The sequence below is a fragment of the Cydia splendana genome, chromosome 17 (assembly GCF_910591565.1).
Source record: "Cydia splendana chromosome 17, ilCydSple1.2, whole genome shotgun sequence".
In the NCBI taxonomy this organism is placed as follows: Eukaryota; Metazoa; Arthropoda; class Insecta; order Lepidoptera; family Tortricidae; genus Cydia; species Cydia splendana.
Window position 1 is genome coordinate 12,461,630 of NC_085976.1, and position 13,418 is coordinate 12,475,047.

Genomic DNA, 13,418 nt, shown 5'->3' on the forward strand with positions numbered 1-13,418 from the left:
TCAATCCTTTTTGCTTACTTTTGTATACATCAATGTTGTGTTCACTTCCATTTTGTACAGAATCGCCAACATTTTATGTCTGTGCGAAACATCTATTGATTCAAATGGTTGCAGATATGGATCCTACGCCAATATTGTTTTCAATTATTTCACTCTTATATGTAAATAAAAAAAAAATACAACACAATTTTTTACGTTTTTATCAGTTTTAACTCTTCAAATTGAACGTAAGTTTGATTAATCACAATCAGACATAATTGAGAATAACTCAGAGTAGGCCATTTAATTATATTTAATTTTTTTTTTAATATATGAGATTACATTGTACATTAATTGGTCAATAAGCCGCTATTGTCATTAAAAATACTCCAAGCTAATCGTCCTAATTTCATCATGTAAAAGCACCCTTGTGACTTTTTTATTGAATATTATTTTTTATACTAGAAATCGACCTTATTGACTAATCAGGTACAACTTGTATTAGAACTTAACGATTCAATATTTATAAATAATAATAATACTGATTAAATACAGATAACAGAAGACGTGCAGCTAGATTACGCAGAAATAACTTCGGTACCGCCGCTCCCTCTCTGGACGTTGCTCGTCGCCGACAAGGAGTCTGCACATCATCCGTCCACAATACAGGAGGCCAAGGTCAGCATACTCATTACTCATTATCCATGTATGTTATGGTAGTTATAGTACATTTATGTTTCAAGGCGTAACCACAGTCTACACGGTGGCTAAAAATTTACTGCATTCCTGTTGCCAGGGAGGTTTTGGGACTATACTGAGCAACTTATACTATGGGATCAACCCTCGGATCGATAATTTTGTCGCGATTTCGGTGTTGGTCCCATAATAAAAGTTGCTCAGTATAATCCGAAAACATCCTTGGCAACGGGAATGCAGTTATTTTTTGGCCACCCTGTATAAAACAATATAGTCATTCGACGAAGCCAGTGCGGGGTGCGAGGGGCGATGGGTGGGTCGCAAACACCCGAGCTGCATACATCGTCATTGTTAGTAGCTCGGTACTACTTACAGGGCTAGCGTGTCTTATAGTAATAAGTCAAGTGTATTGTATTGTAGTACGGGCGATTTTCCGCAACTCGACGTCCTGCGCCTATTTTGCGTGATAGGGGGAGGGCTAGTCCTGCCAGCCCAGCTCCTCGAGGAATCCCACCAAACCTTTGATGTTGAGTAGGACCTCGGGGAGGTCTCTCGGAGATCCGAGATGTTTTGCCCTGTATGGGGCCACTCTGCTGCATTCCAACACCACGTGAGAGGCTGTTTCTTCCTTCTCCATGCATCCACGGCATAGGGGACTGTCTGTGACACCTGTTATAAAAAGATGTTTGTTAAAAAGTCCAGGACCTGTTATGACACTGGTTACCATTCTCAGTCGAACCTTTCCTAGTCAAGTGTAAGTCTTGGGCAGTTGTGTAAAAGTCTGACAACCGTACTGTGTTCTTGTGCGGTGTCGGCGTTTACGCAAACATCAAAGGCGTACCTACACAAACACACACAAACACTATTAGAGTCAGACCGAGAAAAGTCTGCAGTGATTTTGATAGCCCACGCAGTGCAAGTGTCAATTTAAATAAATAACACTTGCACTGCGTGGGCTATCAAAATCGCTGCAGACTTTTCACGGTCTGACTCTACTTTTTACACTGTGGCGTAACTCATTTCAGGATTACGGAGATCTATTTGACGGGACCATGGACGTAGATGAAGACTTGGACGCGTTGTTATTGGACGAGGAGGAGTGCGTCGATCGCCGGCCGTCGATGCCGCCGGAGCGGCAGCCGCTATCGCACTTTGGACCTCGACAAGGTATCGCTTATAACCATATCCAGGAGACGTTACACATAAATAAATAAATATTAGGTATAGGAAATACTTCACACATTGACTAAGTCCTACAGTAAACTCAAGAAGGCTTGTGTTACATAGAATAGTTACAAAGGTTTTGTACACCTCAAACAGAAAATAATACCGAAAATATAGAACTGTATCGCCTTGCACGCACTCTGGTTACGCCAACATTGTCCCAACGGTTTATCTTGTAGCTTCTGTCCGTGACTTCGTCTGCGTGGAATGATGATGGCGATTGATAAAAACTATCCTATGTCCTTCCCCGGGCCTCAAACTATCTACATGCCGTATTTCATTTTAATCGTATCAGGGGTTTTTGCGTGAAGAAGTAATAGATAGACGACAGAGTTACATTCACTTTTATATATTATTAGGGATTATATATATGACTAGCACGCGGAAACAGTACTATAGTTTAGCAAGCCAACTTTATCAGTAGGAAATGGCGACAAATTCGAAAAAGGCTAGTGAAGGGTTGATCTCCCAACAAGTTTTGATTTTTGCGCCTTTTTCTACTGACAAAATTCGTTAGCCTACATAAACGCGGAAATTATGAAGTACGAGTAGGTAGTATTGTATTGGGCGCCACCGCTATTTACACTTAATAATACTGTAACGGTGCGTATAACGAAACGTTACACTATCAACCTTCATACTATTTCTGGCACCATACAAATTCTAAATTCCCTTTTCAAATTCAAATCCTTTTCCAAATTCCATTCAATGATTTTTATTTTCAATTCGATCACATACTCTGATCGATGAACATCATTTTAATCTAACAGACTGTACTTCCCAAGTTTTCTAAACACGACCGTTTAAGTGTGATTTTTATTAGTGAAACGTAAACGTAATAATTCATAAGTGCGTGCAGTACAGTATAGTGCTCGTTTTGTGGCCCTGCACACCTTCCAGATATATATCTACATCATCACCAAGGCACATATTGTGCCTTTTTATTCTAATTAATAAATACCCATCATCGCCCTGGTACCTGCCTTTGATTACCTACCATCATCCCGGTGAGGCTCCTCCAGCTGCCCCCTCACAAATACTTCGCCACACTCGTGATTCAACTGATTATTTAATTACAGGCCGTATTCTCTCCCGGCTATTGACCCACACACACTTGCCCGGGCTGAGTTCACTAGACCAGATGCATTTGCTCGCGTTGGCCGACACAGTGTCGACGTGCGACGCCGACTTCGCCGAACGCTTTGCCGCCAACGCCCGCGTTGATGTCGCGCAGGGCACTGGCCAAGAGATATTACCTGGTAAGTGGAAACATATTCACAGGTCGCTTTCCCTCCCGGATTCTGACGCACAGATAGGAAGGTATGTGCTCGCTGGATGAAATGCATTGGCTCACTATATGAGGTCTCCCGAAAGCTCTATTTGCGGTTATTTGATGTCGCTGCAATTCGCACATTTTTTGATTATATAATAATGTGGTTGGCCAGTCGAAGTATTTAGCAGATGGCGCCAACAAAGCTTACCCTGTAACTGCGTCAAATTTTTTTTTATGGATTTTTATGCCCTGGATGCCAGCCGTTTAACCTGTCCTGTCCCACGAGCATTGACTTAAATGAAAGTTGCTTTAATAATGTATGTATTGGCCTATCCTTTTTGACCCATATTTGAGCCCGTGGGAGAGGACAGGTTAAGCCAAATCTCATAGAAAAAGGGGCAAGGTATGATGGCGCCATCTATGCAAACCTTTGACAGTTGCCAACGCCATTCCAAGGAGATTGCTGCTCGCGTTGAATTATGATAAATATATTATTATAACTGAATCAACTTACTTATGCTTTCAGACTCTTTGGACGATTGCGGCCTCCGATTCCTCCTCGCCATGAAGCACTACGGCTACCTCCTCCGCTGCCTGCCCCTGGCTCAACGCGCGAACCAACAGCGGAACGGCGTGGGCACCTGCAACCTCGTGTGGGCCTTCCATTCAGAGACACACGAACAGCTACTGGCTTTGATACCGGGGTACGCTAAGGGACAGCCCAAGTGGACCACTATGAGAGAGTTAGGTAAGAATTCCATATAATTATTTAACTGCGCTCTCTAGTTTCCCTCGCAATAAACGAGGTCCGCCTCCTCCGCTACAGCGGATCGGCGTCCGTGCTTGCTTCGTGTGCGACTTCCAGTCAGAGGCACACGAAAAGCTGCTGGCTTTGATAACGGGGTACTCTAAAGACAGCCCAAGTGGACCACTAAATATGTTTTTGTGTAGACGACACCTTATGCCACTTTAATTGTATAAGATGTAAGTAACGAAATCGCCTCACGTCACATGGCGACCCCGCCAGGATGTACGCACAACCTATTCGACTAGATAAATACGAAGTCGGTAATCATGTCGGACAGTTATCGACTTTTCGATCACAATTTGTAATAGCACACAGTAAAAATTTTAATTAGAGTTCAGTAACTTATAAGCAGATCCACTTACCTTGAAATGTGTAAACTTTGTTCTCAGGCGTAGGCTGGTGGATAAGAGGCGACCTACTGCGCGTATGTGTGGAGCGGCTCGCCCGCGCCTCCTACATGGCCAAGCAAGATCCCATGGACGCCGCGTTGTACTATCTCGCTATGAAGAAGAGAATGCTGCTATGGGGCCTGTTCAGGTCGAGTAGAGACGAGAAGATGACAGCAGTGAGTATTATTTGGCATACGTTCAGCCCACAGTGTGACAACGCGATCCGATCAGAGTCATTGTTTATTAGAGGCAAAGAGAATAGAAAGTATAGAGGGTTATTGTCATGGTAAATTTTGTAGTCACTGTAAATTTACTGCCATCTATCGACACACGATTAAAACTAAAAATGAAAACGTATAAAATATGAAAAAAATTATATATATAGGGATAAATATTTTTTATTTATTAATTATTGAAGTGAAAACTTCTTTAGCGGCGCTGAGCACTTTTTGAGGTGGGGAAAAAATGATAAACTCGAGACAGCGTAACGCGTAACGCGCTGACGTCATGTGTGACGGACAATGTTATTCACCAAAGAACTTTAGTCATAACGTATCATAATCAGTGGGCGCAGCACGGTTCCATTTTTATCGTCTATCACTATGCGCGTCCCTTTCGCACTTACATACTTGTTAGAACGTGACAGGCATGGTGACAAGGGATAAAAACGCGACCGTGCTACGCCGCCAGGTCAATTATTTTAAACTGGACTTTTATATTAAGCAATAAAGCTCTACTCTTGTACGGGCTGAAATACGAGGATCTCACAGTTACATAACTTTATATCACTCCAACATAATTCAATAAAGCTACATCTTGATGAAATCGCTAATAAAAGTGAACTCTAGTACTGGTGAATAAAACTCAATATATCATGACCAAATATATTTAGATGCGAGGTCTGCAAGGTAACTTTACAATTTCTATTCGAATTTTAAACAACGCTACAAATTTAAGCTCACTGGCCAGCAATTTCGGAACTAAAGATTTTCAATAGAAAGGAGGATGGACATTTTGGACTAGTCATTGAGTTTTCACTTCTGTCGGCACTCCCGGCGTGCAACACGTTGTTTTTTTTTTATTTGACTTTGACCCGTGTTCTTTCACTGATATGTGTTAAATTTTTTAAATATCAAACGTCATCGCCATCTAGCCGAGTATAGGCCAAAGGTGTGGTTCTCTCTTCTCATCTTATATGGAGTTACATATGTCTTTGTTAGAGGAGTACGTTTGACGCTTATAAAACGGATATAAAATGATAAACCTTTTCAAACATTCCAAGGAAGTATGACGTACTAAATGCCTGTTCTCTCTCTCTCTCTACAGTTCTTTTCAAACGACTTTTCGGAGGATCGCTGGCGAAAAGCGGCGCTGAAGAACGCTTTCGTGCTGCTCGGAAGACAGCGGTTTGAACACGCTGCCGCCTTCTTCTTACTCGGAGGAGCTCTGAAAGATGCCTTGGAGGTAAACTAATGTGAAATTTTACATGTTTTCGTTATTTTTTTCTATCGAGCCAATTTTAACCTTTTAAGGTTTTGGTTGGAGTCTGTCCTCGCAAATATAGTCCAGATTCCATGTGATTTTTTGACCGGAGCGTAGCGAAGGTCTACGTTTCGACTGGAGCATTTTGCTTTTGTATGTCCGGATGTTCTCCTCTACAGGTCGCAATTATTGACCGAATCTCGTGAAATTTTGTGACTGGATTCTATGTCTAAATAAAATTTTTTTGTCCGTCCGGTTTTTTGAATTTTTTTAAAATGGCGGAGTCGTGATAGCTCGCGCCTAAACAAATAGTGGTATCGGTACCATACGAGTGTTTTCTTTTTGAGATATGTTTATAGATTAAATGGCCAAAAATTCAGAAAATTTATTTCGCTGGTTTCGGAGGTATTGAGATATTTAATTTTAACTAATTTTAATTTGAGAAGGAGTAGCTAAATTTCGTCAACCCATCTAAGAACTATTTGGCTCAGTTTGTAAACGTTCGCTTTTTCTGTTTGCACAGAGGGTCTGGGTTCGATCCCCAGTAATTGTATGCTGGGATATTATAACTTTTTGTATTTTTTTACACATAAATTTCGTATTGTTTTTTTTTATTTACTATATTTAAAGCTCTTTGCACCATGTTATTTAAAGCTCTGCTCGCGAGGTCTACAGCTCACAGAGCCACTAGTATAGTCTTTGGATTTGTCAGTGAATAGAAATATTTTGTGTAGGTGCTGATAACTCGACTAGGCGACTTGCAGCTGGCCATGGTTGTCGCGAGGTTGTACGAGTCCGACAACCCAGCGTCACCCAGTTTGAAGAGATTGTTAATGGATGAAATTCTCGGGTAACATATTTACACTCCTAAGTTTCATCTTACTGTCAAAATTGATTCTTTTGAAGAAAATAACTTATGACTGTAATGAAACAAATCTTTCGTTTCGGATTGGTGCTCTTTAAAATTGTATTAATGAAGAGTTGTAGAGTGTGTAAAATAAAGGACGGCTACCATAACAATACATTTTGTATTGATTTGTGACGTAATACCTCTCACGTCCAATGATGGTCCCTATGACAGTTCCTTTAGGACTCCTTTGGATGGGCTAAATGTAGAAAATAATCAAAGAAATATACTGTGTTTAACTTAAATGATACATATCTAAATAAATTCATGTGCTAAATTTAAAAAAAATGTCTACAAACATTTTCCTTGACAGCTACTCCATATAAAAATTAACTGTCATATGACCATCATCCGCGATAGGTAAAGTCTTAATATTGCCCTTCTAACCCAGCATTTGTTTATTTAGCGGTGAAACCGAAGACGGCGAACTAGACCTAGAGCGAGCACACCCCGACCCATTCGTGCGCTCCATGGCACTTTGGGAGCTGAAGCGATACGGCGAGGCCCTCGACACTTTACTAGCGCCCGCGGGCCGCCTGCACACCGCGCGCGAGGCGCGCGACAACGAGCCCGTGCCCAGCGTGTTCAACTTCTACGTGTACCTGCGCACGCACCCCAGACTGAAGCGGCACAATCTGCCCAGTCAGGTCAGTCCGCTATATGCGCGCGCATATAGTTATCAATGACAGAGATAGTACTAGTGCCACTGTAGAGATACAGGGAATCCCTCGACACCTTACTGAGTCCCGCGGGCCGCTACCACACCACACAAGCCCAGAGCGCCCTATGGTCTTATTTATGCAACGTCCTATAGTCTTGCACGCAATTTTGAACGTTTAATGAGCCCAAACATCATAGGACAATAATTGATAACGTTTGTTACAATAGATAGGGTATTTGAATTTTTTTTATGAATGGTGTCTGTCGATCAGGTTTGTTTAGAGGATCAAATGTCTGTATGGGACTCATAGTCTTAAAGCAATACAAAAGTCACAACTGATGGTCAAAGTCTGCCACCCGCAATTTACTGACGAAACGCTTCTAACAAAATGGCAATACATCGTGACGTCAGCATGTAACGTTAGAAGCCGTTTCGATGTATGGAAAACAAGGAAATTGCGATTTTGTCGTAGAAATATTGCGTTTATGTATATTTTTTTCCTCAAAAGAAAAAAATTTTTTTAAACTTTGTGGTTTTCTATTTTTTTATTATTCCCATATATTTTTTATATCTATTTAACTAGATTGAATTATAAAATTCAACATGTGTCAACAACCCTATTATTAATCTCACAGGGAGCAACACTAGCCCTCCTCCAACAAGAGTCCGACGAAGGCATCACGCGACTCGAGCGGCGGTTGTACTTCCAAACGGCGCACGGGCACTTCAAGGCGGGCTGCCCCGCGCTAGCGTTGGAGGTGTTGTCCAAGCTGCCGGCGCGGGTGCGGGACGAGCGGCGCCCGGCGCCCGTGGCCGCGCCGTCGGTCGACGAGGCCACCATACATACGGGGCAGCTGACCGATGCGAGCGAAACAAGTAAGTTTTAAAGGATGCCCGTAGCGTCAACACTCAGCCTTGTGCCTTATATAGACACCATATTCCAACAAGAGTCCATCAAAAGCTTCACCCGCCTCGAGTGACGGTTGTACTTCTAAAAGGCGCACGGGCACTTCAAGATGGGCTGCCCCGCGTTAGCTTTGGAAGTATTATCGAAGCGAAGTATTATTAATTACTATTTGTTGCGTAGAACAAACCGCGAATCCTGAGCCAGCGCCTGCAGAAATGGACTGGGGCTCGTCAACAATAGACATGGACTGGAGCGCGCCTGTCAAACCTAAGGAGGACGAACTGGTGCTCAACTGGGACGATGAAGATGACAAGGGGTATTTATCACCTTCCTATTGACCACTTGTCCAAGAGCTGGGTCCCAAAATTGGCAGTGTTTGTTAAGTGGGTCGCAGCCCAGTCAACTTTAGGAACCACTGGTGTAGACGATAATACACAAATTCCTATGTAAAATCACATACCAGTGTCCTTACCCTTATTATTATTAACCTATTCTGTCTCTTAATTAATGTAACTTGTTTAGTTCCGGAGCATCAGGCGCATCCACGCCTCCGCTAGAAATGAAGATGGACAAGACAGAAGAGGCCGAAGTGAACGGGGCGGCTGAAAGCGAGAAAGAGAAGGAAAATGAGGCGCCATCTGTCGACATTATGGCGCAGCAGCTCAAGTTCGGGGCGTGCCTCAAGATATTGATGGAGGAGTTGAGCACGCTCGCTACCGGGTTTGAAGTTGACGGTAAGTGAAAACATTTTTGTTAAAAATGTGCATTTTAAATCACTTCAACTTTGTCGCGTAGTCAACTATGGTTTACGCAGTTTTATTACATAAATACTTAAAGCTCCACTGTTAACCTAGTAAGTCCACAGTCTTATTGAGTACACGTATGGTACTTATTGAGTTCGTTGAAATTTAAATCATTTTCAATCGGAAAGTTGCATTTGTGTGGTTTCGTTCAGTTTTCAAATAAAGCAAAATTAGCTCTACAGGAGTTCTAATTCTAATGTAAGTTCTAATTCCAGTGACATTTTTTCTTGTATGGCTGGCCTTATAAGGCTAAAGCAATCCAATGAAGATACTAAGCATTTTCTATTGATCGTATAAAAAAAAGATACAATGTTTCATGATAACATTTCGTCGTTGCACTTTCCAAAGCTGATATGTGTCGCTTAATTTCAAACTCGGGTAAATCCATTCGACCCTCTCAGCAAATATCTACTCTATTACCTTTTCTTAGTACCAAAATCGCATAATCTGACAGATGGATTTACCCGAGTTTGAACTTAAGCGACTCATATGTGCTCGATGATATGTGTTTGATTGACAAATAGTTACCTAGCAACATAACACATAAGGTATAACATCATTTGATTAAAATCGCTAAAATTTAGTTTTAAACTAAAATTAGATTATGTTACATGTGTGTGTGTGTGTGTGTGTGTGTGTGTGTGATACTGAAGAAAACGTGACCAATCCTACTAGTACCTGAGGCCGGATAATATTTGCTTTATAGCACATTTACACTATCAAAAGTTTAAATTAATGTTTTCTTTATTCTAAAATTATCAGATTACATTACACCTCCGTACATACGCGGTACTAAATACCCATTCTTCCACAGGCGGTCACCTTCGCTACCAGCTCTACATCTGGCTCGAGCGTGAAGTCGAAGCCCTCCGTCGGCTGTGCGGCTACGCGTCCGCCAGCAGCGCGGCCGGCGGCGGCGAGCTCATATGTGCTGACGCGGACCCACCGCCATTACCCGACCGGCCGACGCTGCATCAGTTACTTATAAGGGAGAAAGCGGACTTTGAGGCTAAAGTGCAGAGGGCAGTCAGGAGGAAGAAGTGGCTTAAAGGTAGGTTGTTTGTATTAGTTCATTCATTAGGAGGGCGCGAAATGCTCATTATATTCGGCGGCGGTGAGCTCACTTGTCATTTATCATCTATTTCGTGATAAACTATAGTGTAAATAACATTATTTGCGGTATTTGACGTCTGTCACTCACAACAGCAATACTACGTAAAATGTTTTGCACATCGAAATCACAAAGGAAAACAACTGCACTGCGAACGTTTACGTTCTACGTCTTTTTTTTTTTTAATTTTAGGGTTGGCCGGACACCACCGTTATGAATCGGTAGTCGTCTAAGTAAATCGATATGAATTTTTCATTTTTCTTTTAATAAAAATAAGGAAAAGGTGGATAATTAACTGTAAATATGGATATATTTATCGTCACTTAACAGACAACAAATTTGACACAGAAATAACATAAATAAACTTTAAAATAGATCCCCAGTTAGTTTCAATTTTGACAATGGGTGCGACCTACTCGGTCGGTGTATTAAATACACCGACCGACCGGTAGCTTGCGGGAAAACCATATAATTCTAGCTTTATTTAAATCTCAAATAAAAATTCATTATACGTCACAATTCGATACCTCAGTCTACGTGCCATCCAATCGTAATCGCTTGCTGTGACAATCGATTTGCGTTAGTTACATCTCTATATACGTCAGTCATAATGTGTCAAATACCGCAAATAATGTTATTTACACTATAACGTATATACATAAGTAACATTATAAGGAAATTTAAATTTAAACATATTTACGTATTCTTTACCACGAAACGGGCTCGCCTCAGCATAATGCCGACCCGAGAGTCAGCGCTGGTCTTCCGGCGAGTCCATTTGTGGGCCACGATCGCAGCTGCACGGCACGGCCTCGTAAAACTGAACACATCCAGTTACGGCGGCTGCCAGCGCCATCTGGCCTACGGGTATGACAGATTTGTTCAGACGCGGACCCACAACCACAGCTCGACCGCCCGACGTTGCATCAGCTCCTCATTCACTCATTGCTAAGCTAAAGCAGTGGGGAGACACTCCTTCGGGCAATCTCAGCTCCGTTCGGCTCAGCATTTCTCCGAGCAATTATTAGGGTTGGCATAGCTTGACGTCCCTTTGCGTGCACGACCACAGATAAGATAATGACTTGAATTTTTACAACCCTAAATAGCCGAAAGGGATAGTGCCATACATTAGAAAGGGACAGCATAATTCGTCCCTGAATCGCTGTCAAACTTCGGTTTTGTAGGAAGTGTCTTTTCTGTACGGTAGTACTATTATTTATTCTGTGGCTAAAGTTCAGAGGGCGGTAAGTGTATATTTATTCTGAAGTCGTGTAATAAAGAGGATTTGTTTGCATTGTTGTTGGTTATGTTTCAGCGAACGAAACCCTCCTCCGAACACTGCTGTCCTACTGCTCGCTACAAGGCGCAGGCGGGGGCGGCCTCGCCTCCGTCCGCATGGAACTAGTACTGCTGCTTCAAGAGCTCGGACAAGAGAAACAGCACCAGCAGTTACTGTCGCCTCTGCCGTTCCCTACTACACTGCCGCTGCTGGCCGCCGCGGTGGCCACCAACAACACTGTGGTGGCGGATCCCGTCAGACACCTGCAGGTTAGGGTGGTATTACTGGTTTGAGCTCATACCCATTTGAGTCCCGGATGATACAGAAAGGACAATGGAAATTCAATTCTAAATATATTACGTCAAGGTCGTTTTAGGCTGGCAAATTAAACTCCCATGACTCCAAAGGTTAAAAGACTAGCAGAATTGTACAAACAGCAACACTCCTAACTGTACATCGGTGGACCTTATTACAAAAGGCATAAGGTCCACCGATGTAAAGTTAACAGTGTGTGCGATGGTACCAACAAAGTTTTTTCAACAGTCCGTGGCGCAAGACATGCTGGGAACACTGGGCGAGATGGGCATCCCCGGCGGCTCGGCTACCCGCCTGTTGCACACGTTACGAGTGCTCGCCGTCGCGCTCTCCGCCTGCATCTACCAGAGCCTGTGCGACTCCGACACCTTCCATCTCAAACACCACCATACGGACAGGTACAGTCATAGAGAAAACAATACATAGATTGCTCACTCCATACATCAGTACTGCTACTTGACAATAGATGTACCACCGACCGGAAAGTTTTATGCTCAACAACATAAGACTTTCCGGTCGGCGCTACATCTATTGTCAAGTAGCAGTACTGATAATTCCGCTACTCGATGCTAGATGTCGACTATGAAAATAATACTCTTTTTGGTACCAAAACTGATGTATGGAGTGAGCACTTGTCTTTACTATATTTCTCTATGGTACAGTCACCACACGGGATTGTTATGCCATTTAGGGTTCTTGCTAAATTGGAAATTCTATAACGTAAGTATTGAACAACCAATTTAGTTAGGACCCTAAATGGCGCAATCGCGGAGCGTGATCTACGTGTATTGATCTGGCGAATAAATTCGCGATTCGTTCGCGTGCGACTTTCAATCCGGAGGTCGCGGGTTCAAACCCCGGCTCGTACCAATGAGTTTTTCGGAACTTATGTACGAAATATAATTTGATATTTACTGGTCGCTTTTCGGCGAAGGAAAACATCGTGAGGAAACCGGACTAATCCCAATAAGGTCTAGTTTACCCTCTGGGTTGGAAGGTCAGATGGCAGTCGCTTCCGTAAAAACTAGTGCCTACGCCAATTCTCGGGATTAGTTGCCAAGCGGACCCCAGGCTCCCATGAGCCGTGGCAGAATGCCGGGATAACGCGAGGAAGATGATGATGATGAGTATGTAGTCAGTCGTATTTTTCGTGTCTTTATGAAATAAAAAAAGTTACCGACCCTTTTATGCCGCTTATGTAATATACCTTTAAGTAAATCGTATGATTTCCCTCACGGGTCAGGCTTTACCTAGTGTCGGGGTCAATATAAAATCTAATATATTTTTTCGAAATAAACTTTTTGTGTATGTACTTTTACAATTTGTTTGTAACTAAGGTGCATATTGGTTGCCGAACCAATTGTTTAAAAACAGCAAAGTGTTTTTTTATAATTGTCAGGGAGTTATGGAGTGAATAATCATATTTTTTTAATCAGTATCATTGCCGAAACACCTGGAACCCACACGTCCCATATGCTGGCTCGGCAAAGACGGTATTCAACTGAAGAACTTACGGTCACCACCCCACCTAACAAATGGCCAGGTAAAATAAAACTACCTTACTGCTAATTATCTTTATTACAT

At 42.4% G+C, this 13,418-nt stretch overlaps 1 protein-coding gene across 1 annotated transcript in view; it reads left to right on the forward strand.

Moving 5' to 3' along the window:
• Positions 1–13,418, forward strand: part of LOC134798807 (dmX-like protein 2) — a 101,075-nt gene that overhangs the window by 69,020 nt on the left and 18,637 nt on the right. Inside the window, exons 31-45 of the mRNA XM_063771195.1 lie at positions 535–657; positions 1,701–1,842; positions 2,979–3,158; positions 3,699–3,920; positions 4,370–4,545; positions 5,696–5,833; positions 6,586–6,701; positions 7,165–7,405; positions 8,055–8,295; positions 8,507–8,642; positions 8,849–9,060; positions 9,944–10,180; positions 11,556–11,788; positions 12,063–12,232; positions 13,271–13,377. Coding sequence (XP_063627265.1) covers positions 535–657; positions 1,701–1,842; positions 2,979–3,158; positions 3,699–3,920; positions 4,370–4,545; positions 5,696–5,833; positions 6,586–6,701; positions 7,165–7,405; positions 8,055–8,295; positions 8,507–8,642; positions 8,849–9,060; positions 9,944–10,180; positions 11,556–11,788; positions 12,063–12,232; positions 13,271–13,377 — 2,674 coding nt within the window. The remainder of the gene's footprint in view (positions 1–534; positions 658–1,700; positions 1,843–2,978; positions 3,159–3,698; positions 3,921–4,369; positions 4,546–5,695; positions 5,834–6,585; positions 6,702–7,164; positions 7,406–8,054; positions 8,296–8,506; positions 8,643–8,848; positions 9,061–9,943; positions 10,181–11,555; positions 11,789–12,062; positions 12,233–13,270; positions 13,378–13,418) is intronic.